The sequence below is a fragment of the Dromiciops gliroides genome, chromosome 3 (assembly GCF_019393635.1).
Source record: "Dromiciops gliroides isolate mDroGli1 chromosome 3, mDroGli1.pri, whole genome shotgun sequence".
Lineage (NCBI taxonomy): Eukaryota > Metazoa > Chordata > Mammalia > Microbiotheria > Microbiotheriidae > Dromiciops > Dromiciops gliroides.
The window spans coordinates 586,940,753-586,965,453 of record NC_057863.1 but is presented as its reverse complement, the minus strand read 5'-3'; the positions used below and the strand labels follow the sequence as shown (position 1 = coordinate 586,965,453).

The 24,701-nt window shown below is 39.1% G+C and overlaps 1 protein-coding gene across 2 annotated transcripts in view; it reads left to right on the top strand.

The window, feature by feature from the left end:
* Positions 1 to 24,701, top strand: part of CSMD2 (CUB and Sushi multiple domains 2) — a 1,007,742-nt gene that overhangs the window by 731,460 nt on the left and 251,581 nt on the right. For both annotated transcript variants that reach the window (XM_043994712.1, XM_043994711.1), the window contains exons 23-25: positions 8,297 to 8,453; positions 12,596 to 12,787; positions 17,000 to 17,126. In XM_043994712.1, the coding sequence (XP_043850647.1) occupies positions 8,297 to 8,453; positions 12,596 to 12,787; positions 17,000 to 17,126 (476 nt within the window). The remainder of the gene's footprint in view (positions 1 to 8,296; positions 8,454 to 12,595; positions 12,788 to 16,999; positions 17,127 to 24,701) is intronic.

The window sequence follows — 24,701 nt, the reverse complement described above, 5'->3', positions numbered from 1 at the left end:
ACTATAATAAAGTAAAGCTCTCTGGTTAAAAAGTCGGCCTCATGTCTGTCTTCACTCTAGTCCATCCTCCACTCCTTAGTGACAGCCTGATCTTAAAGCTCAGGTCTGACCATATCACCCCGGGCCTTCCCCTCCCTCCTACCCCATTCATCAACTCTATTTCCTCCCTGTCATCCCTAGAATCAAATAAAATATCCTCTGGTGTTCAAAGCCTTTCATCACCTGGCCCCCTTCTACTTTGCCAGTCTCCTTACACCTTATTCCTTCTCCTCCCCTGCTCCCACCCCTACTCCATGTACTTTGAGATTCAGTGAAACTGGCCTCATTGCTGTTCCTTACAGGAGAGACACTCCATTTCCCGACTCCATGCATTTTTTACTGGCTATCCCTCATGCTGGGAATTTATTCCCTCTCTCCTTCAAGTTTCAGATAAAGTCCCACCTTCTGCAAGATTCCTTTCACAATCCCCATTAAGGATAATCCCTTCCTTCTGTTGATTATCTCCACTTTAACCTCTATCGACTTTCTCTTCTTTATACATAGTTGTTTGCATGTTAGACTGTGAACTCCTTGAGAATGAATAACCCACATATACAATGGCATAACTAGCCTTAGAGCCAGGAAGATCTGGATTCTAGTCCTGCTTCTGATACATGCTTGTTTTTTTGTTTGTTTGTTTGTTTTTGGCGGGGCAATGGGGGTTAAGTGACTTGCCCAGGGTCACACAGCTAGTAAGTGTCAAGTGTCTGAGGCTGGATTTGAACTCAGGTACTCCTGAATCCAGGGCTGGTGCTTTATCCACTGTGCCACCTAGCCGCCCCTGACACATGCTTGTTATGGGATGCTGGGCAAATCTCCAAGGCTTAAAGACACAGGGAATGAGCTGACCTACTTCAGTAAAGGGCATTTCTTCATTTGGGAGTTCCCTATAACTTTGAAATCCCAGGTCCAATCCTTTTTCTTGTCATGATATCATATATTAACTACCTTTGAATGTGTTATATCCTCAAGTAGAATATGTGTTCTTTGAATACAAAAGAGGTATAATTTTTTAATTTAATAAATCCTTGTTGATCAGTTGCTTTATTTATCTATATTTGGCATGACTTGATTGCAAAGCAATATTATCTCTTTTTAGTTACCTCTTCACTTTTTGGATGTTTACAAACCATCTTCTTTATCATTCTAGAATTTTGCTAGGGATTAAAGCCAAGTCCACGGACCTATAGTGATAAACTTTTTTTTTAATGTCATGTATTTGTTAAGTTACATTCAATTTATAAGATGTCCTTGCCCTTAAGTCTTCCATAGTAACAGTAAAATAGTTAAAACTAACCAACAAAACAATTATTTGACATGTAGTATTCCATTCCAATGGTGTCCATCTCTCTCTTAAGAACAGAGAAGTATGTTTTGTCACCTGTTTTCTGGGTCAGAATTAGTAATACATTTAAAATGAATGCAGTTGCCTTTTCATGGTCTTTTAAAATTTATATGATCATAATCATTGCCTAGATTACTGGTTGAAAGTGACTAAATGACACTAGATTCCTTCTAACTGAGATTCTATGATCTGATTTGGTAGCACAAGCAGATCTATTCATATGAAAGATTTGTCTGGCAAAGATAGATTGGAGGGAGTGAAAGGAGAAAGCATATGTATATACAAAGGCACATATATACATACTCACGCACAGATCTCTCAAAATATTAGCTATGTTTATCAAGTACTCAGGGCTAAAATGCACATTGATTACCTTGAGGAAATAAGCTAAAAAACAAATGACATATAACATGAAATTTTAATAATGGGAAAAATAAAGACCACTGAAGAAATCCACAAAGTGCATCAAGTATACAGACCAGGTTGGCACAGATTACATGCCTCTCTTGTGTTTCACTGGGTAGATGTTAAGTTTCAAAATAAGAAGAGGCCGTAGCCACCTTGCTGTACTGTATGCTTTACTCCTAGCTAGAGAAGTGAAAATGAACAGGAAACTATAGTGTAAGAAGGCCATGAGACTTAAGAACATAGATTCTGATGGCTCCCCATGTGACAATTGCTCTGCAAACAGGCAAGAGAAAAGAATTGCCAGACCTCCAACTCCAGAATTTTGGAAATAAGAGAACAACAGGAAGCATATTCTAAGCTTTTTCTTCTATTTTTTTTCCATTTGCTTTGATAATATTTCTGGCAATGGGTATACTCTCTGCCAGAGATGGTAATACTGCTCATAGAAATGATCCAGTTTAGCTCCTTCTTTTTTTTTTTTTTTTTTTTTAGTGAGGCAATTGGGGTTAAGTGACTTACCCAAGGTCACACAGCTAGTAAGTGTTAAGTGTCTGAGGCCGGATTTGAACTCAGGTACTCCTGACTCCAGGGCCGGTGCTTTATCCACTTCGCCACCTAGCCGCCCCCAGCTCCTTCTTTTTGATATGACCTATATTCATTTTCTAGATCTGTTGAGTTTGGGGCATGAAATTGTACTTTCTGTCCATCTTTCTAATGCTTTTTGGACCTTTTTTTGGGTCCTTGACACAAATATAGAAGGAATCTGTTTCTGCCTTAAAATTAATTCATTCATATTCTCTCTCTCTCTCTCTCTCTCTCTCTCTCTCTCTCTCTCTCTCTCTCTCTCTCTCTCTCTCTCTCTCTCTCTCCTCCTCCTCCCTCCCTCCCTCTCTCCCTCTCCCCCTCTCCCTCCTCTCTTCTCTCTTCTCTCCTTTTCTCTTCATCTTCCTGTCTCTGTCTTTCTCTGTCTCTAGTTTCTTTTTGTCTGCCTCTATGTCTCTCAGTCTCTGTCAGCTTCTGTCTCTCCCCCACCATCTGTCACCCTGCCCTCCTGAGCTACCTTTTATAGGCACGTAATCAAATGGAATGTGATGAGTTAATGTTTATCCTCTGATTATGCTCTACAGCATAAGCTGGGCAGTAGAACCACATTTTCAACCCTGACAGGATAGTATCAAGGTATCTCTGGCATTAGACTTTTGCTGTTAGAGATTTGGAAGAAATTTTAGGATTGATTGGCACAGTATTGTCTTCCTCCTCAAAATTCTTCAGAGTACTCCTATTTTCCAAAATTAGGTCTACATCTGAAACACACACACACACACACACACACACACACACACAACACTGGCTGAATCTAGAAACCTTGAGTCTTGTCATAATTAGGTCTTGTCATAATTAGGTCTTCTCATGTTTCCATTTAGATGCAGCTGTATTATTTATTACAGCCACAGGCCTACACAAACTTATAGTTTGGCACTAGTTCCTGCTTTTGGTAGCAATTTGTACCTAAGAATCACCCAACTTAAATTAAAACTTCACATCTTTGTTTTCTTTTTTTTTTTTTCTTGTTGCTTTTGCTCTGATTTATGTGACCTTTATCTGTCTGAATTCCTGACACTCAGTAAGCACTTAAGAAATACTTTGTCATTTATCAATTCATTGTTCACCTTCGGTCTGTTTTTCATCATTAAAGCCTGTTCCTTCTCCCTACCCTCTAAAGTCTGTTTGATTTTCTGGTCTTTTGCTTCTTTCTGATTTCAGGGACTCTCTAAATTAAAAAAAATATATATGTGCTTTATTTATTTTAACATTCATTTAAAATTTTTTTGAGTTCCCAGTTCTTTTGTTCCCCCTAGCCTTTCCCCCACCCGTTAAGAAGGCAAACTGTATGACATCAAATATACATATGAAGTTATGCAAAATATATCTCCATATTAGCCATGTTGGTGAAAAAATTCAAGAAAAATAAAGAGAGAAAGTGAAAAGACTCTTTCAATTTGTACACTATCAACAGGTAATCAATCACAATGTCATGAGACTTATGTGAAACCAGGTTTATTACAAGAGAAATGAACACACGTGGGAACTCCATGGATTCAAAGGTTTTGCAGAAGTTTACACTTTTATAATAGCAGGACAAAGGGAGGGGTTACCAGGAAAGGGGGTAACTTGGGAGAGGAAAAAGTGCAGTGCATCAAGAAGAGTGATGGCAAAAGCCTCATTCTTTTCCCTTGAAAATTGCTAAACTATGAAGATAGGTGCCCTTATCTGCAGAAGACCCAGCTGCACAAGCATTATCCAATCTGGCACTGACTAGCTAGTTCCTGTCTTGCCTCCCAAGGATATGCAGGGAGTCCAGCATGGGGTGCAGTGACCAGGCTGGGGGAAGCTTTGTCCTTGGTCACATTCAGGGCCTCTTGCATGCTCTGAGTCCAGTGTTTCTGGAATATATGGCAACTCAAAAAGACAAGTTCAGAGGATCCCGTTAATAGTCCTTAACAACACTGAGTTCATTAGTTCTCTCTCTGAGAGAACTTTGAATCCTTTGAAATTGACTTGATCATTGTCTTGATCAGAATAGTCTTTCATAGTTGATCATCATTATAATATTGTATTGCCGTGTACAATGTTCTTCTGGTTCTGTTTACTTCATTTTCTATCAGTTCATTTAAGTTTTCAGTTTTTTCTCAAACCACCCCTCTCCTCATTTTGTATAGCACAAGAATATTCCATTACAATATTATATGACAACTTGTTCAGCCATTTCCCAATTATTGGGTATCCCCTCCTTTTCTAATTCTTTGTCACCATGAAAAGAGATGCTATAAATATTTTTGTACATACAGGTCCTTTTCCTTTTAATTTTTTATATCTCTTTGGGATACAGATCTAGTAGCAGTATTACTGAATCAAGGGGTTTGTACAATTTTATAGCTCTTTTGTTGTAGTTCCATATTGTTCCTCAGAGTTCTTGGAGTTTACAACTCTACCAGCAGTGCATTAGCGTTACTATTTTTCCACATCCTCTCCAGCATTTGTCATTTTCCTTTTGTCTTATGGTAACCAATCTGATAACTTTGAGGTGATACTTCTTTTAATTTGCATTTCTCTAATCAATAATGATTTAGATAATTTTTTCATGTGACTACTGATAGCTTTGATTTCTTCTTCTGAAAACAACCTGTTCCTATCCTATGACCATTTATCCTTTGTGGAATAGCTATATATTTCTTATAAATTTGTCTCAGTTCCCTATATATTTGAGAAATGAGGCCTTTATCAGGCAAACTTGTAGTAAAAAAAATCCCTCAGTTTGTTTCTTTCCTTCTAATTTTGACTGCATTGATTTTGTTTGTGCAATTAAAAAAAAATTCACATAATAAAAATTATTGATTTTACTTTCTTTGATCCTCTCTATCTTTTGTTTGTTTATAAACTTTTCTCTTATCCAAAGATCTTTTGGGGATTGTCTTGCTTCTCTTAATTTTGCCTGCTTATATCAAGGAATTATTTTTTTAAACAATAAACTCCTTTCTGTGTTATTTGGAACCATCAAGATAGACTAGTTGACCTCTTTCTGTCTCTGAGCCTTGGGGCCACTAAATCTTGTGACTACAAGTGCCATAAAAATTCCATATTCTTCAAATAGATAGTACCTCTAAAGCTTGAGCCAAAAACATAAAAAGTGCAGTACTATCTGATTAAAGAATACTGTGCTTTAGAACGCTTTACTTAATAAATAGTGGAACAGAAACTGTTCTAATATGCCAGTAGCCAGCTCCACATGTAAACATAGAAATTGTTTGCTATGTAGAAATATTCATTTCCCACCCAAAAATGCCAGCTCTGATATTTGCCAAAGCACTGTGAGGGTCTTTCACTTGGCTGCCACTTCTGTTATTGTTTGTACAGTTGTTGGAAGGGAATGGGAAGCTGGAAGCCTTGAGGTCTAGCTCACTGTTCCAATAAGAGTTGCCTATTGCTAGAATTCCTGAGGCCAGACACAAAACATGAAAGAAAGATAGCTGGCAATGGAAGGTCCTGCTCCCAACAGGCTTCAGCTGTTGTCACCTCTTGATAGCTTGTAGCTGGGCAAAGGTTAGCTACCTAGACTGCCTCCTGGGAGTCCAAATCTCTAGTGCCAGACAGTTGCTGCTCAGGCCATCACCTGTACCCCTTCCTTTGTCTGAGGCCTTATCCCTTTCCAACAAAATGGTCAGCACTTCATGCACTGATGGGAGACAGGAGTGACAACAAGTGGTTGAAAAGGTAGGCCATGCACTTGGATGACAAGGGAGAATAGTGCTTAGTGAGGACAAGGCTTCATGGTTGCCAATTATTCAGGAATAGGTGCCCCAGGAAGCCAATTCTTCTTTGACAGGATGTGTTGGGTAAGAAACAGTGTAGTCCGTGGAAGGAAGGAAAGAGCATTTATTAAGTGCCAGGTACTGTGCTAAGAGCTTTGCAAATATCTTATGTAATCCTCACTAAAAACATAGGAGGTGGGTGCTAGTAGTATCCTCATTTACAGTTGAGGAAATTGAGGCAGTTAAAGGTTACTTAATTGCCCAAGGGCACATATTAAGTGTCTAAGGCCATATTTGAACTTGACCCTAGGCCCATTGCTTTCTCCACTGTACTATAAGCAGCCTCTGTATAATGGGAAGAATGATGGAATTAGAGGACCTGGGTAAGTCCTGGTTCTGCCTCTTAAGTATTTGTACAAACTTTGGTAAGTCTCTCTAGGCCCCAGCTTCCTCTTTGTAAAATGAAATGGTGAGGGGGCAGCTAGGTGGCGCAGTGGATAAAGCACTGGCCATGAGTTCAAATTTGGCCTCAGACACTTGACACTTACTAGCTGTGTGACCCTGGGCAAGTCACTTAACCCCCATTGCCTCGCAGCAACAACAACAACAACAAAAATGAAATGGTGAGATTGAAGATTATTTTTTTAAGATTCCTTCTAAGGGCAGCTAGGTGGCACAGTAGATAAAGCACTGTCCCTGGATTCAAGAGAACCTGAGTTCAAATCCAGCCTCAGACACTTGACAGGTACTTAGCTGTGTGACCCTGGGCAAGTCACTTAATCCTCATTGCCCCACCCAAAAAAAAAAAAAAAAAGATTCCCTCTACCTTTGAGTCTCTGGTCCTATAAGCTGTGTCTTTGGGCTCCATCCAGGGACAATCTAGACAGGAATTCCTAACCATTTTTGTGTCATGGATCCCTCTGGCAGTATGGTGAGACCTACGGACCTTTTCTCAAAATAATGTCTTTAAATACATAGGATTATAAAGGAAACCAATTATACTGCAAAGGAGTTATCAAAATACATATTTCTCAAAGGTCACAGACTCAAGGCTAAGAACCCCTGATCTAGAGCCAGAGGGCCTGGATACTAACCTTGCCTCTGATTCTTACTAGCTGTGTTACCTTAGACAAGTCACTTGATTTCTCTAGGCCTCAATTTCCTCATCTACATATGGAGGCTATTGTTGTCTTGTAGTTTCCAGTTATGTCTGACTCTGTGACTCCTTTGGGGATTTTCTTGGCAAATATCCTGGAGCGTTTTGCCATTTCCTTCTCCAGCTCATTTTACAGATGAGAAAACTGAGACAAACTGGGTTAAGTGACTTGCCCAGAGTGACATAACTAGTAAGTGTCTGAGTCTGACTCCAGGCCTGGCACTCTATCAACCTAGCTTCCCACATAAGGAGAAGTTTGGACCAAATTATCTCTGAGGTTCCTTACAACTCTTAAGTCTTGGGATCCAGCTGTGAGAGAATTTAGGTGGTGGGAGGCAGGGGTTATGGAATGCTTCAAGAGTTGGTCCCCACCAAAACAATCAAAGCAGCCAAAGATTCTCAGAGTGAATTCTTCCTGTGTCATCAAGGTTGGAGTCAAGAAGAGAATAAAGTGAGAGTAAAAGTCAGGGTTAGGGTACATATATAGTTACTTTGTCTCTTCTGTCTGTTTTTTTGTCACCTTTCCCCAGTTTCTGTTGTTACTATTTTTTTTTCTGCCTCTGTTGTCTCTGCCATCTCTACTACTTCTGCTATTTCAGTTATCTTTGCTCTTTCTACTACTGCCACTCTTGCCATGATCTCTGCCTTTCCATTCATGCCATCTCTGCTTTCTATGTCATTTCCATTATGCTGTTTGTACTTTATTCCATCCCGTTGTTTTTTAACATCTTCAACCAATGTCACCCAGTTTTCTGTAGTCTCAAATTTGGGCCTTCACTATTACTGCCTTTTTTTTTTAATTTATTTTTAAATTTTTTGTGGGACAATGAGGGTTAAGTGACTTGCCCAAGGTCACACAGCTAATAAGTGTCAAGTGTCTGAGGCTGGATTTGAACTCAGGTCCTCCTGAATCCAGGGCCAGTGCTTTATCCACTGGCCACCTAGCTGCCCCCCACTATTACTGCTTTTAAGCAAACTCATGCTAATACATTCTATAATTCTAATACATTAGTTTGGCCTTGTCTTTCTTGTGCCCAGGTCTATGATGGCAGCAATAATTCTGCTCGCTTGTTGGGTGTGTTCAGTCGAACAGAGATGCTGGGGGTCAGTTTAAACAGCACATCCAGCAGCCTGTGGCTTGATTTTATTACTGACTCTGAGAATACCAGCAAGGGATTTGAACTTCAGTTTTCCAGTAAGTCTTTTTTGTATTTGGGTGGGTATTGAAGTCATAATGTTCTTTTCTCCGTGGCAAATGCAAAGAAAATATAGTTTTATCTCTGATGTCATGGATTTGGTTTTCTGAGGCTAGTACTTGAAGAATTAATTGTTTATTTTCTTTTAGTAACTAGCCCTTTAATTCAGGTAAGCTGCCACCATGTGGATGATGCTCCGTGGACTCTAAAGTCATAATGCAAACAGGCTTTCCATAGATGGAGTTAATTGAATTGGATATTATACTGTGCTTTTATATTACTTTTTCTTTTTAAATGTTTAAAATAAGTTTTATTGAAATATTCTGTTTAATATGGGATCCCTATATCTGTAAAAATAGTATGCAGTTAGAGGAAAAAATTTTTAAATTGTAACACCTAGAATTATGTTTAAAAACTATTAATCTATGGGTTTTTTTTTAATTTCCCTTTGCTTATGGATTTAGAAAGAGAATTTTTAACTCTCATATCAGATATTTTGGTTGCCTGACAGCTCTCAGTGTTTTACACAGTTTCTTTAGTACTTGGAATTGAAGTTTCTCTGTAACCTTTTTTTTTTAATGTAGCTTTAATAACCTGAATGAGAGGTATTTTCCTTATGACATATGCCAGCCCTATGGAAAATACTTTGCTACATGTTCCCCTTTTTGTAGACAGAAAGGTCAGGTTGTACTGTATTTTCCAAAATGCCCTTTGGTCTTTTCTCTAATCCTAAGAGACTTTTATAGCTCTTTCACTAAGATGTCCCAAGCCTTCTACCAGCTTAATGAGCTGGTGTACTATAATTGGATTTGAAGTCAGAAAACCTGTGTTCAATCTGACCCCTGCCACTTACTACCTGCATGATTTTGGACAAATTACTTAACCTCTTTTGGCATCAGTTTCCTCATTTATAAAATGAGATTAGCTTAAGATGTTCTTAGCTTTTCTTTTGTCATGGACCTCTTGGGTGGTCTGGGTGCAGGAAAAAAGATACAGGATTATAAAGGAAACCGATTATACTTAATTATTTATCAGAGTATTTTAAAAGTTCACATATCCCAGGTTAAGAACCCCAGGTATAGATGATCTCCCATTTCTTATGGCTCTGTCTGTAATCCTGTGATCCTTAATTGCCTACACACATGCATTAATATACAATTATGTGACAAATCAATTTATTTAGTGTCTACCGTGTGCCAGGCACTGTAGCAGGCTCTGGAAATTCAAAAACAAAGAAACAATTCCTACTCACAATGAGCTTACATTCTTTTTAATGTTTTATTGTCTTTTTATTTATTTTGTTAAATGTTTCTCGATTACAGTTTAATCCAGTTCAGGCTAGTATGCTTCGTGTTTGACCTTTCTGATATAAACTAAGCCTTTCATTGATAAGTACAATGACATTCAGAGAAGTTAAGTGACTTGTTCATGGTCACACAGGTGGTAAGAACAGAAATGAAACCCAGGTTCTATGACTCAGAATCTAGTATTCTGCCATACCATATCATACTTCCTCTTATAGCATGTGTGTCAGCAAGAGGAGGTAGGCTGCTTGTGAACCAAGAGCTGACATTGATGCTTTGGGGCAGATCATTGATAAAAATCTTCAATATCAAAGGGGTCATGTGTGCACACCCCTAGAGCATTCCACCGGAGACCTTCTGCCACACTGACATTATGACAGTAGCAGATGAGCTTACATTCTAATTGGGGGAAACAAATAGACACACATAATACATATATACATATATACATATAAACATATGTATATATACACACACATATAAACATATGTGTATATATATACACACACCTACCTACATATCTATATAATATGCATGAACATAACAAATACATCTGTATTTTGTATATATATTTACATGCACACATACACAAAGTAGTTCATTATAAGGTTATTGGGGCATCAGAAAAGGCTTCATTCATGAGATGATGACTGAGGTGCATTTTAAAGGATGATAGCACTCTATGAAGTAGAGAGGACATTCCAAGTATGGGGGGAACAGTCAGTGGAAAGACATGAAGCTGGGAGATGGTTTCCTGAAAAGAACAAAGAGAAAGCCATTTTAGCTTGATTACATAATGTGGGAAGGGGAATAATATCCAATGAGGATATAAAGATAGCATGAGGCCAGATTGTGAAGGGCTTTCAGAGTTAAATAGAGAAGTTTATATTATATTTTAGAGGCAGTAGGAAATAGGAAGCCACTGGAATTGGCTTAGAGGTTTCACATGGTCAGATCTGAGCTTACTTTAGCAGCAACACGTGGGATGGACTGGAGTGGTGAGAGACAATGTAAGGAGATCAGTTGTGAAGCTATTGCAATAATCTAGGGGATGAGGGCCTGAATTAAGGTGGTAGTTGTGTGAGTAGATAAAAGGATTTGGATGTGAGAGATGTAAAGGGAGAAATGACAAGATTTGGCAAATGATGGAGATAAGTTAGGTGAAGGAGAATGAGTCTAGGTTAATGCTATGATTATGAACTTAAGATACTGGAAGGATTTTTATGACAGGGAAGTTTGGAAGAGGAAAAGGTATTGGGAGAAAGCTAATAATATCAGTTTTATAATTATTGAGCTTAGCATATTTCCAAGACATTCATTTGGAAATGCCCAGTCAACAACTGATGATTTGGGGTGGAAGCTCAGGGTAGAGACTGGTGTTGATTTATAGATTTGGGCATGATTTGTATAGAGATGATAGTTAATCCCATGGGAGTTGATGAAATTACATACATACATGTATACACGTATACATACATACGTATCTATAATTGATCCTGTTATTTCTGGCTCTAAAAGGTTCCAACCAGGGCATAGAATTAGCATGCATTTCCCTGCACTAGCCTGTATTCCGTTTTCCATAAAACTTACTTTTTAAGCACATATGAACAGAATTATTTTGGATAGACCCTTTGCTTTTATTCATACAGGGAACTCTTGTTGAGGAAACGCTTCTATCAATGCAGATTGGTGCTTTCTTTGCAATTTATAATCATATATTTGTCTGGGGCACCAAGAAGTTAAGTGACTTGTTTACAGAAAAATAGCCAGGGTGATGTGTCAGAGGCAGACTTTAACCAAGTTCTTAATAATTCTGATATAAGCTCTTTATCTACTACACAGGCTGCTTTCTAAGCCAATATAATGTGTTGGGTTTTTTTTGTTTTTGTTTTTGTTTTTGTTTTTGTTTTTTGGTGAGGCAACTGGGGTTAAGTGACTTGCCCAGGGTCACACAGCTAGTAAGTGTTAAGTGTCTAAGGCCGGATTTGAACTCAGGTACTCCTGACTCCAGGGCCAGTGCTCTATCCACTGTGCCATCTAGCTGCCCCTATGTGTTTTTAAAGTAGCATTAGAAACAGATTTTACCCATATTCCATCCTACTAAAAATGGTTAGTCATTTACAAGAACTTCTTGACTACTAATGACAGAGAACTTTGGATGAATACAAAATTAGTGGAATACCTAGCCCTTCCCCTCAAGAACTCAAAGGTCAGATAGACAGACTAGTCACTTATACATTAGTTCTTTGAAGACATGTGTAACTTACTATCATGCAGAGGTTTTTTTTGTTTTTTGTTTTGTTTTCGGGGCACTGAGGGTTAAGTGACTTGCCCAGGGTCATACAGCTAGTAAGTGTCAAGTGTCTGAGGCCAGATTTCAACTCAGGTCCTCCTTAATCCAGGGCCGGTGCTTTTATCCACTGCACCACCTAGCTTCCCCCAAGTACATTATTGTTGAAGAGATGCAAAATAGAGAAGTAATCAGAATTCGGTAGCATTAATCAAGGGAAGGTTCCCTCAAAGAGGTGGGTTTTGAAAGTACTTAGAGATGTAGTTTGCCATAATTGAAGAGGTGAGAAGTCATTCTGTATGTGGGTAAGCACATGTTCAAAGACACAAAGATGAGAACCCATTAGTTGCTTGTAAAATGTAAGGAGCTTGTTACTTAGTTCTTTATCTGTCCTGCTTAGAAAATGCAAGAGTGAAATCGATGAAGTTATCAATATTTTCCTTTGATTTGTCCTAATCCTAATCATTATTTTGAAGGGTGGGTAAGGGATTTCGTTGAGGGTTTCTTAACATGGGTCACTTTTTTACATTTGTTTCTTCTCTACCAGGTTTTGATCTCATCAGATGTGAGGATCCTGGAATCCCCCAATTTGGCTACAAAGTACATGATGGAGGCCACTTTGCAGGAAGCTCAGTGTCCTTCAGCTGTGATCCTGGGTACACTCTACGAGGAAGTCCAGTTTTGATGTGCCTGACTGGAGAGCGCAGGGCCTGGGATAGACCTCTCCCCATCTGCATTGGTAGAATTGCTATTCTTTCCATTATCCTTCCAGATCTTTAGTGAGGCTTCTTTCTTGCTTTCATTGCTTTTTCTTCTGATAACAATAATAAAATAAATTTGCTGTCTGATGTCAGTATCAAGATTTGAAAAAAGACTTCTTGGTCTGGGGCTGTCATTTTGATAATAATTATATACCACATCTTTGTGGCACTTTATACTTTACAGAGCATTCTCACATCCATATTTTTATCTCTGTTGCACCAGTGGGAGGTGTACAGGGCTTGTATTTTTATACACAGTGGATGGATAGGGAAATTGAGGCCTCAGTGGGTTAAATAGCTTAACCAAAATTACATACATGGTTGGTGGCAGATGTAAGAGCAGATTTCAGTCTCCTAACCTTCAGTCTTATGCTTTCCACCTGCATATACAAATATATATATATATACACACACACACACATATATATATATGTATATATGTATGTGTATATATATCTATATCTATCCTAATGCCTCCTTTATGTTATTTCTTTTCTTTTTTTTTTTTTTTCAGGGCAATGAGGGTTAAGTGACTTGCCCAGGGTCACACAGCTAGTAAGTGTGTCAAGTGTCTGAGGCTGGATTTGAACTCAGGTACTCCTGAATTCAAGGCCAGTGCTTTATCCACTACGCCACCTAGCTGCCCCCTCCTTTATGTTATTTCAAGAAATATACTAATAAAGAAGTGACATAGTTAATTGAAAAATGACCGGTTAGAAATCTCAGGATATTTGGTGGGTTTTTTTGTTGTTTTTTGGTTTTTTGTTTGTTTTTTAGTGAGGCAATAGGGGTTAAGTGACTTGCCCGGGGTCACACAGCTAGTAAGTGTTAAGTGTCTGAGGCCAGATTTGAACTCAGGTCCATCCTGAATCCAGGGTCGGAGCTTTATCCACTGTGCCACCTAGCTGCACCCTAGGATATTTGGTTTTAATATGAGTTTCACCGTTAAATCTCTAAAGTCATCAGCTCAGAGACTTGATATGGAGGTTTCAGGCCAGAAACAATAAAGCCTCTGGTGTTATATGTGGAAAGCTAGATGAAATACAGGGGAGACACCACCATGCTTGACTTGTTCTAAGGCTTCTTGAAGTATGCTGTCCTTTATCTCCACCTTATGGGGGAAAGAGGTGAGCACAGGTGCTGCTTAGAGAAGTGTAGAGGCTCTCTTATGTATTGTTGGAGGAGAGAATCCCAAAATAAAGTTATTTCAGAGTGCATCTGCCTCCAGATTTGTGAGCTGCTCTGGCCACATGTGTTTCCTGTACATGTATGTGCCTTATTACCAAGTACTTTGAGTTTGTGCTTACAATAACCTGAAGACACTGTATGACTTTAGCCAAACTTCTCTGGTCTCCATTTTCCCATTCTGTAAAATGTAGATCATAATTCCTTTCCTACTTCCTTTATGGGAATGTTGTAAGGAGGAATGAGATAATAAAGCAACTCTTTCTCTAGCCTAAGGTGCCCTCTGTGAGCACTATCTTTATGAGTATTATATTTGGGGACCAGACTCTGGTGAAGGTCACAGAGAGGCAAAGATATCCTTGTGTCTTTATGTTTCCTACTGTCCCATGAAAGGATGTACATAAAATGCTTTACAAACCTAAAAGCACCATGGAAATGTCTGCTCCTGTTAACCGTACTCCATCAGAACTCATCTGTGCATTGAGAGCCTTCTTTCCCATACTTCACATAGGCCAATATGACCAAATTAATTTCCTTTAAAGTGTGAATGGTCAAGGATATCTGTTATGCTATCATTCCTCTATATATCCAAAGCAGTGTCCAGTGGTGGTTAGGAAGATCAGGGTTTCCTAGAAAAGTGGGATAAGAAGATAATTGCTCCCAATAGCTAGAGGCTAGGCTTTGCAAACAGAAATAACTGTTGGAGTTTGAGATGTCCCCAGGATGCCAAGACAGGGAAGAGTTAAGAGGCATCATAGATGATTAAAATCTAATCAGCACGGAAGTTAAAAGATCACTATAAGTGGATAAAACAGTGATAAGGCAATCACTTAGTGTGTGCCAGGCTTGGGTTAATAATCACTGGTAATACAGATAGAGGCAAGCAAGACAATCCCTGCCTTCGTGGAGTTTGCATTCTCATGGGGGAAGAAAAAAGTTAAAGGGGCCTGGAAAGTGAGATAGGAGAGGAACAAGACAGCTGGCACAGAGGAGGAGGAGGAAGCAAAGAAGTCTGGTGAGTAACGTTGTCAGTTGAGAGAAGCATGAGGGGCAGCTAGAAGGAGCAGTAAGTAGAGCACCAGTCCTGGAATCAGGAGGACCTGAGTTCAAATCCAACTTCAGATACTTACTAGCTGTGTAACCCATGGCAAGTCAGGTAACCCTGATTGCTGAGAGGGGGGCAGGGAGGGAGAGAAGGAGAGAGAAAGCAGCAGCAGCAGCATGGCTGAAGCCCCTTCTGAAAAAGTGGTATGAGCAGGCATTCACCTTTATTTAGGAGTTTGGGGCCTCAAGGCAGAGGTTTCTCGAAGACAACAGGGCAGTTAATGAAGACAAAGAGAAGACAACATGGTTTTAGGCCCCATCAGAGGCATTGCAGTTACTCTTTCCTGTTCAGACCACATCTGGAAGATAGCCTTCATTTCTGGTTACTACATTTAGGAAGCACACTGATAAGCTGAAGTGCTTCCAAACAAGAGCACCAGCATGTTGAGATGACTGGAAATCATGCCATTTCAGTATTAGTTGAAGAAACTGGTGATGTTTAACCTATAGAAGAGAGGACTTAAGGGGAACATCATAATTGCCTTTCAATACTGAAAGGACTGTCACGTGAAAGAGTGGTTAGCCTGGTTCTGTTTGACCCTAGGTGACAAAAGTAGGAGAAACAGGTAGAAATCACTGAGAGCTAGATATTGACTTCATGTAAGAAAAAAAATAGTAATTTGAGATTTCAAAAGTAAGTTAGGTACCCTAACCTTTGGGGGCAGCTAGATGACGCAGTGGATAAAGCACCGGCCCTGGAGTCAGGAGTAGGTGAGTTCAGATCCGGCCTCAGACACTTAACACTTTCTAGCTGTGTGACCCTGAGCAAGTCACTTAACCCCCATTGCCCTACCAAAAAACAGAAACAAAAAAAAAAAAGAAAGAAAGAAAGAAAGAAAGAAAAGTAAGTTAGCATTCCTATACAGATAGTGATTTTCCCATCAGGGGCTACCTTCTGGTAAGAGTGACAGGGAGCAAAGGATAGAGCATTGGGCTTGGAGCTAGAAATATCTGGGTCTAAATCCTCCCCCAGATACTTAATAGCTTGTGTGACCTTGGGCAACTAACCTAAATTCTCTTAGCCTTATTTTCCTCATCTGTACAATGGGGTTAACGTTATACCTTCTTCACAGGGTTGTTGTGAGGAGCAGATGAACTAATGAGATAAAGTGCTTTGCAAAACAAAATGTTATATAAGTGTCAGATATTTCATTTCTTATTTAGTAGATATTTTTATGATTTGTTCTTGTTATTTTAGTTTAGATTTAGTTAGTTTCGTTTAGGCTTGGGTATAGTTTAGTTAATTTGGTTTACACTTGTATTTTAACTCCAGTTGTGTGACCTTGGCCTGTTTCCTCTATAAAATGAGTAGTCATGTTGGGTGTTCTGAGGTCCCTTTCATTTTTAACATGCCATGGATTCATGATTCTTGCCTCCTCCAGCAGTATCCACCTTGCTTCTTCACCTGTCCTCCTTGTCCTCATCTTTGCTTCTCACTAGCTTTTTCTCTTATGCCTGTAGTCCCTTATGCTTGTCTTCCTGGCAGCACAACTGAGTCATCCTTTATCTCATAACCCAGTTGTAATTGGATAGTACTTTGGAGTCCAGAGTCGGCATGGGGGAGGGTAGCTCTTCATGCATCCAACTCTGATCTCTGGGTTGAGGGGTCCCATTGTAAAAAATCTTATTTCCTTGAGTTTATGACATGTGGTTTGTGACAAGAAATTAAAAGAGCCGCATGTTTCTTCTCTGTTCTCTTCCCTTAGCAGGCACAACAATTGAATGTTAGCATGCTAGATCACTTCTGTCTCTTAGGCCCCAGTATACCCCAGGATTATTGCCTTCACCTTGTTCTACTGGAGAATCTCAGAAAAAGGTGTAGCTTAAGCTTTGAAACTGCCTAACAGCTATTCTGTATCACATGTCTCCTTTGCTTCTCACTCTGTTGATATTTCTTTCAGCTGAATGTGGAGGTACTATCAAAGGAGAGGTATCTGGACAAGTGTTGTCACCTGGGTATCCAGCTCCTTATGACCACAATCTCAACTGTGTTTGGACTATTGAAGCTGATGCTGGGTGCACCATTGGGTAAGTGAAAGAGGCTCATGGAAGCAGGCAATGGCCTGGTTTCAAGGGATATTACTACATAATGACTATTTTATTTCATATCAAGCTTCCAATTCAGCCTCAGGGAAAAGGACCAGAACTTCACGTGCTACCCAGAAATTTTGCATTTTTTAACCATTGTAGTTACAACAAGGCATTTAATATCCCCAAATGGCATTGTGGTATTCTGCCTCATTCTAGTGGCTATCACCTTTCTTCTTTGGCCATCTACTCAAAACAGTGATGGGTTTCAGCAAAAACTTATTAGCATTTTAGGAAATTGAAGTGGAAAAATCTAAATGTTCACATTTTAAAAAATCATCAAGAGAGAGCCTTAGATGTCACATTCTGCTTGTCTGCTGACCTCCCTAGTTGCTATACTGCCTCCTGAGTCTGAGCTAGGTCTTGTGATCTTGTTTTATTAACCACTTACTGGGACACCATATGGCTTGGTCACATAAATGTGACATGTCTTATTGGTAATTCAGCCCCATAACAACTGAGGTTCCTCTTTACAACAGCCTTTGCATGCTTTTATCCATCAGTGACAAGAAGTATCTTATAGTGACCAGGGACACCACTAACGTGACATGTATCAAAGGCCTTCATGTTAGTATAACTTCCTTCTATTGGGGTAACATTACAGGATATATGAATAATTTGAATAATACATATAATTGATCTGTAATACCCAATCATGTCTCCATGCAACCTCTATATAGAATAACAGAGGAGTTATTGCCTTTTACCATTGTACTGAAGCTCACCCCTCAAGAATCTAGTATTATCAGAAAATTCTCATTGAACCTCTGCCACGTGTCTAGACCTATGCTCAGCCACACTGTGAAGGACAATATCCTCGCTCTTAAAGTAGGATTAAGGATAATTTAGAGTTATGTCCATATGGGTGGAGGTAATTCACAAAGATGTCTTAGAGAAGCCCAAACAAAAAAAGAGTCCCAGTGAGCAGACTAAAATAAAAAGTCCATTCAAGACTCAAAGTCATTGGCCCAGAGACTTGATGTAGAGGTACCAGGCCAGATACAACCAATCCTCTGGTGTAGTATGTGAAAGGCTAAATAAAATCCTGATGAGACTCAAGAAAGTTACATTGATGGCACTGCCATGCTGGGCTTTCTCAAAGGATTCAAGGTGTATTCTGGCCTTTATCTCTCCTTAAGGGCAGGGACCATGGGAGCTGCTTAGAGGTGTTGAAAGGGTCTCTTATGAGTAGTCCAAGAAGAGAATGCCCAAATAAAGTCATTTCAGGGTCCGTCTACAGTCTCTGGCTACATGTGCCTCACTAGCACAGTACTTTCCGTTTGTGCCCACTCTTATCTGTGGACACTGTGCATTGTGGGAAAGTGTACCTTTGGTTAGTAAGTAGCATTCTATGTAATTGTTCATCTTGATTTGCCTTTTTAGTACATGATTTCATTCAGTGTTAATTGAGTCAGCTGTTTAATTTGCTAATGGGAAACACAGGATGAGAGTGGAAGATGCAAAAAGTTTTATTTTTTTAAATGAGTACATAATTTACATGTAAGCAATAGTATTTCTCTTTCGCCTCTCTTGTCTGAATTTATATAATTAGTTCCTTTTTGCAGAGTGAGGCAGTCTTCATAGAGGCAAGAAGCTCACTGTAACAATGAATTATACAACTTTTGGAATGACTTTTAAAAAACAAAACTAACAGAGACTTGAATATGCAGAACTTTGGAGATATTTGCCATCAATAGACCTAGGCTTCTCATCATTTTCATTATTCTTGTTTTTAAATCCTGAATTAGGGGCAGCTAGGTGGTGCAGTGGATAAAGCACCAGTCCTGGATTCAGGAGGACCTGAGTTCAAATATGACCTCAGATACTTTGGCAATTACTAGTTGTGTAACCCCCAGGCAAGTCACTTATCCCTCATTGCCCCACCAAAAAGAAAAAAAAGGATATGGACAGCTTAAATCCTGAATTAAGTGTACCAAAAAAACCCAACAACCTGAAAAGAAATAAAACCTTAACAATATCCTCTCTTTTTTTTGACAATTATCATGTTACACGGTTTGACAAAAAACAAAAAGCTGTCCATTTAGAAACATTTGTAGTGGACAGTGGAGGACCCAGATTTATCATTCTCCTGCTTGCTGAAACATATCAATGAACAGGGAAGCTTTACTGAGCCTCTAATCCAGGTGGGGAAATGATCTTGATTTTCACTGTGCTTGGGGGTAGAATTGTAATCTCTTTTTGCATTCTGTCCGCAATGGGTGAGTACATGGTAGTACCATCAAACAAGATGGTATTAGCATTCAGATCCTACCAGATGTCAGCATCACACTTCATTACTTAGTTGAAGGTAGTTTTATAGATAACCACAGGATTTCATAACTAAGAATAGAGCTTCGGGGTACCTGAATCTCTCCTTGTCAGTGGTGATAACCTGAGCATCAGGATGCTCACAGCTTCCAGAGAAGAACTAGATGCAACAGTGACCATCTTCTGCTCAGAGTCTAGGGTGCCATAAGATCACGTCTGCTTGAAGACACAGTTTTCCCTCCCACTGTGGCAGTGAAGTTGAAACTTCATTGTCTCTGTCTCCATGAGTTAGTCTGTCAGGTGACTGCCAGCCACATCCAGTTGGGGCGTATTATGAAGAACATAACCATCATACCAGTGGTATATCCAGAGACTTGCAAAGATAGCATAGCCTAGATGACAGCATGCATGGCTTTGGGATGCATGGGAGCTTCTGTGAGTGGTACGGGCTGCTCCTTTAGGACAGAATGGGGCTGATTATAGATATTCTTGATGGCCCCATTTGGTGACTGGAGCATCTTCAGTAGCATACTTCAAGATCAGAATACCTTTTGTTTTGGTTCTTATCCCTCATATAGTTATCTTTCTGGCCCATACCCAGGATTACACTCTGACGTCTGTGGAGGAGAAGAAACCCTGAAGGGCATTATTTATTACAAAGCCATCTTTGTACAATCCAGAGCCATTGTTAATAAGGACAACAATTCTATCATCCACAGTGAACTTTGAAAGGCACACGTCTAAACCCTAAGACTGAAAGGAAGTGGTCCAGTCCTGGGGGAAGAGAGGGGCCAGGAAGCTAGTATATATGGGTGCAGGAGCATATAGCTACTAACAGTGATTCCTTAGTTTCTGAATCTAAGGTTATTTTCGGACTCCTCCCCTTCTTAGACCTCTCTGAAGACTCTTGATTTTCATCTCTTTTTAATTCTGTCACCTTTCTAGGTTTTCATTACACAGTACTCTCCTGGTTTTCCTCCAGCCTGTCTGACTCTTCCTTCTCAGTCTCTTGCTGGATATTTATCCTTGACAGAACCAGTAATTTCGGGTGTTTCTTTAGATTCTCTTCTGGGTACTAGATTATTACAACAGCAGGATTGAAAGTGGTCTCTTCTTGCCTTCCCACCCTTTTCCCCACTCTATTTCGTTATATATACTACTGCCAAAGTAATTTTCCCGAAGTGCAGACAAATATGACTATGTGCCTTCCCTACTCAGTCAATTACAGGGACTTCCTAGCATAAATATATATACTCTTCTGTTTTTCTTAAAGTGATTTGTAATGCAATTGAGCCAAAGCATCTTTCTCTGTGTTCCTCACAGACAACACTCCTCCTGTCTTGGTGCCTTTGCCACATGCCTAGGATGCACTGTTAAATGTACATTGGCTGCATAAATTCGTTTTCTTCCCTTAAGAACGCAGCTGGATTCCTAATTTTTATATCTCCCCCAAATACTACTTTTCTCCCACTCAAACTACCATGCATTTAATGACTTTGTATGAATTTGTATTTGTTCACTTTACACTAATGCTGTATATGTTTATAAATGTACTTATTTATTGCTCTTAGAATGTAGGCTTCTTGAAATAGAAATTTAAGGGGGCAGCTAGGTGGCACAGTGGATAGAGCACCCACCCTGGATTCAGGAGGACCTGAATTCAAATCCAGCCTCAGACACTTAAAACTGACTAGCTGTATGATCCTGGACAAGTCACTTAACCCTCATTGCCCCACCAAAAACCAAAACAAAAAACAAAATGAAATAGTAATTAAAAACAAACAAACTTGTATTCGTAGCAGCTAGCCCAGCCCCTGGAACATAGTAGGCATTTAATAAATGTTTGTTAATTGATTGATACAGAGCTCCAATCTGACATTCTATGTCTGTGGGAACTTGTAAAAATGAAAAACTAGCCTGAGATGACTATATTGCTAGCACTCTATCAGCACATTTGCTGGTGAGAAACTGGCCCCAGATAAGGCTAATTGGCTCTTGCCTAAAACTGTGGCTCCACAGATCCCCTTTCTATACCTTGGAGAGCTGATATCCAGAGGAGACAATTCCATCTCTTGGGTTCACTTCTCAGAACTCTGCCACTTCAATGAAGGTGGTAATAAAGTAATATTCCATGAAGTCAGGATGAAACTGTTCTCCTCGTAGCTCATTTCTGTATTATCACTGAGTTTAAAGCAAAAGCCTTTGGAGTGTTTGATGATTAGGCTAATGCTAACCTCATTATCTTGAGTGGCAAATCTTTGTTCCATTACACATTGCAAATGTAGAAAAAATATGTTAAAACTGGAGAAAACACCCTATGGTATCTAGACAAATAGATGCAACTTGCCTTCCTTATTGGTGTATTAGAGTCTTGGAGAGGGCTCCAGGGTTTCCACAGCAATTACTGAATATTCTTTATTGCAGCATAAGAAAAAAGATCTCATTTAGACAATGGATGTTTCACTCATATGATACTCAGCCGCAGATCTTCACATTTATGAGGGAAAACAACAGCTAAAGGAACAGCTGTTGCCTAATCAAGGAGAAGGAAGACCAATGAGAAATCATTCCCCAAAAACTGCTGCTTCTGTTGTCTCCAGAGGTCTCACTCTGTCATCCAAATGAGAATTAGTTTAAATTACCCCAAATGACATTCAAAAAATGAAAAGAAAATAATCATTTTATTTATAGGACATCTCACCCAGAGTCAGCAGGGCTCTGAATACACAATTAAAGTATATTCATAATAACAAACAATAATAATTAAAGCATTACAAACCCACAATGTAAAAGGCATAGAAATTATTAAAAAGTTGAAACATTGAAGTTCAGAACACATTGAAAGACTTCTCCCTTTTGGTGCCGGGCCAGGATTCAAATGGAAAAAAATAGGGAAAAAAATTACTCTTTATTATATTTAATGCCAAAGTAGTAGTGCTTCTATTCACCTTTAGCACCCCCTTCAGATCTATTCCCTCACTTATTGGATAATAGTCACTAGATTTGACAAATCTCAGGAAGTTCTCTAATATATGCTGCACAGATATGGATTTAGAGAAGTGACAGATCTCTTTCCTTCCCCCCCTTTTGGACAGGTGAGAAATTTCAGGTAAACAGATAAGGGAACTCCTTAGGAAAGAGATATGTCACAACTATTTTTCTCTTCTTTATATCCTATGCTGGATTGATGATCTCTTACCTAAAGGAATAGTATTCCGCATCATGATATCTTAGATACAGGTAGCTGCTTTCTGCTATAGTAATCCAGTTTCCATCCTTTATGGAAGCATCTCATTACTATTAGCTAAAAATTTTCAATGGTCCTTACTGTTCTTCACTATTTCATTCTTCTACCCCCCCATCCTCTTTCCTGATATAGGTTAGGATTTACCTCTCCAGATCCTTTTTATTTTTTGTTTCTTTTTACAGCACTTTTACTCTTTGAGGGATTGTTTATTCTCCTGGAAAACTAGGAGAATAGAAGCGAATTACTCTCGTTCTTTTCTCCTTTCTTTTTAAGAGACCAAATTGCCATTTGTGCAATAACAGGTAATGGTGTTGTTGAGTCATTTCAATTGTGTCCAACTCTTCATGACCCCATTTGGGATTTTCTTGACAAAGATACTGGAGTGCTTCGCCATTTCATTCTCTAGGCCGTTTTATAGATAAGGAACTGAGGTAAACAGGGTTAAGTGACTTGCCCAGGGACACACAGCCAGTGTCTGAGTAGAGATTTGAATTCATGAAGATGGGTCTTCCTGATTCCAAGGCTAGTACTCTATTCACTGTGCCACCTAGCTGTCCTAATAACAGGTGTTATTTATTGGCACGAATATATGTGTGTATGTATGTGTACATACATATATATCAGTTTATCTGTAAGTCACTATAAACATTTTTCTTATATTTTGCCCTCCATACTTCATGGTATTTCATAATTTGTACCCATATAACATTGTGAAGAAAATATTCATGTTAAGGGGCAGCTAGATGGCACAGTGGTTAAAGCACTAGCCCTGGATTCAGGAGTACCTGAGTTCAAATCTGGCCTCAGACACTTGACACTTACTAGCTGTGTAACCCAGGGCAAGTCACTTAACCCCCATTGCCTGCAAAAAAAACAAAAAATTCATGTTAATAAAGTGAGTTTTGTCAGCAATGAGCATTTTATGATCATTGAAAGCACTGTACATTTTCCTAAATAAAGTCATATATTCTTCTTCATTTACTGAATTCTGGGTTTATATCGTCTTCCCTTCTTTTCCAAAGTATGTGTACAAAATCCATTGACTCTTCACTCAGTTGCATACCATAATATGGACAATATGTATTTTTACCCATTTTGTTTTTTAAGTATAGAATGAAATGAATTAAAATCAAATCTTTGATCATTGATCTAGATTGTTCTCTAGATTGGTCTCCTTTAAATCCTCCCAGGTAGAGGTGATGAGGCCCTAAAATGGTCTGGAGCTTAATGAAATCAGTAAAATGTCATCTGCATACAAGAACTTCTGGAAATCCTGGCCATCTATAGTGGACCTCTGTCCATTTGGACTTTTTGCATGAAAGCCTCCATAGACAAATATTGTGAATCTTTTAAGCTTTGCTTAATATTGAAAGTCAGAGAATCCTTCAACAAAGTTACAGTTGTAGCTATCAAGGACTGTTCTGTGATCCTTAACAGTTGTATGAGCAATATCTCAATTGTAGAGGAAACACTTAAGTTTACAACATATTCTGCTGAGTCATTCTTTTGTGTACATCAATAAACACACGATCTTTTATTTTTATCACCTCCGGCAACTATGTGACTGTGAACATTCGGACCACTCAGCAGAATTATCAGCAATGTGCCTGTTCCTACTTCTGTCAGGGACATCCTTGAAATTTGCACAGACTATTATTATAATGATTTTGTAGAAGGCAAGAAAATAGACATATGAATTGGTGGTGTTTGATATCTTGTTGGATGTTTTCCCTATTAATGCTTTCCGTAACTTTCCAGTCTTTTAGAATCATCCTCACTTTGAGATCTTGAAAATTGATCCCTTAATACTTTCAAAATTATGTCACCTCTAAAACATGTATTCTACATGCTCTTCATATGGTGCAATCACTCTTTCTTATTCCATCATCTTAAGTACCTTTTCTATAGCCTCATATTGGGGGATCTATGTGGTTCAATGGATAGCACACTTCCCCTGGAGTCAGGAGGACCTGAGTTCAAATCCAGTCTTCAGACACTTG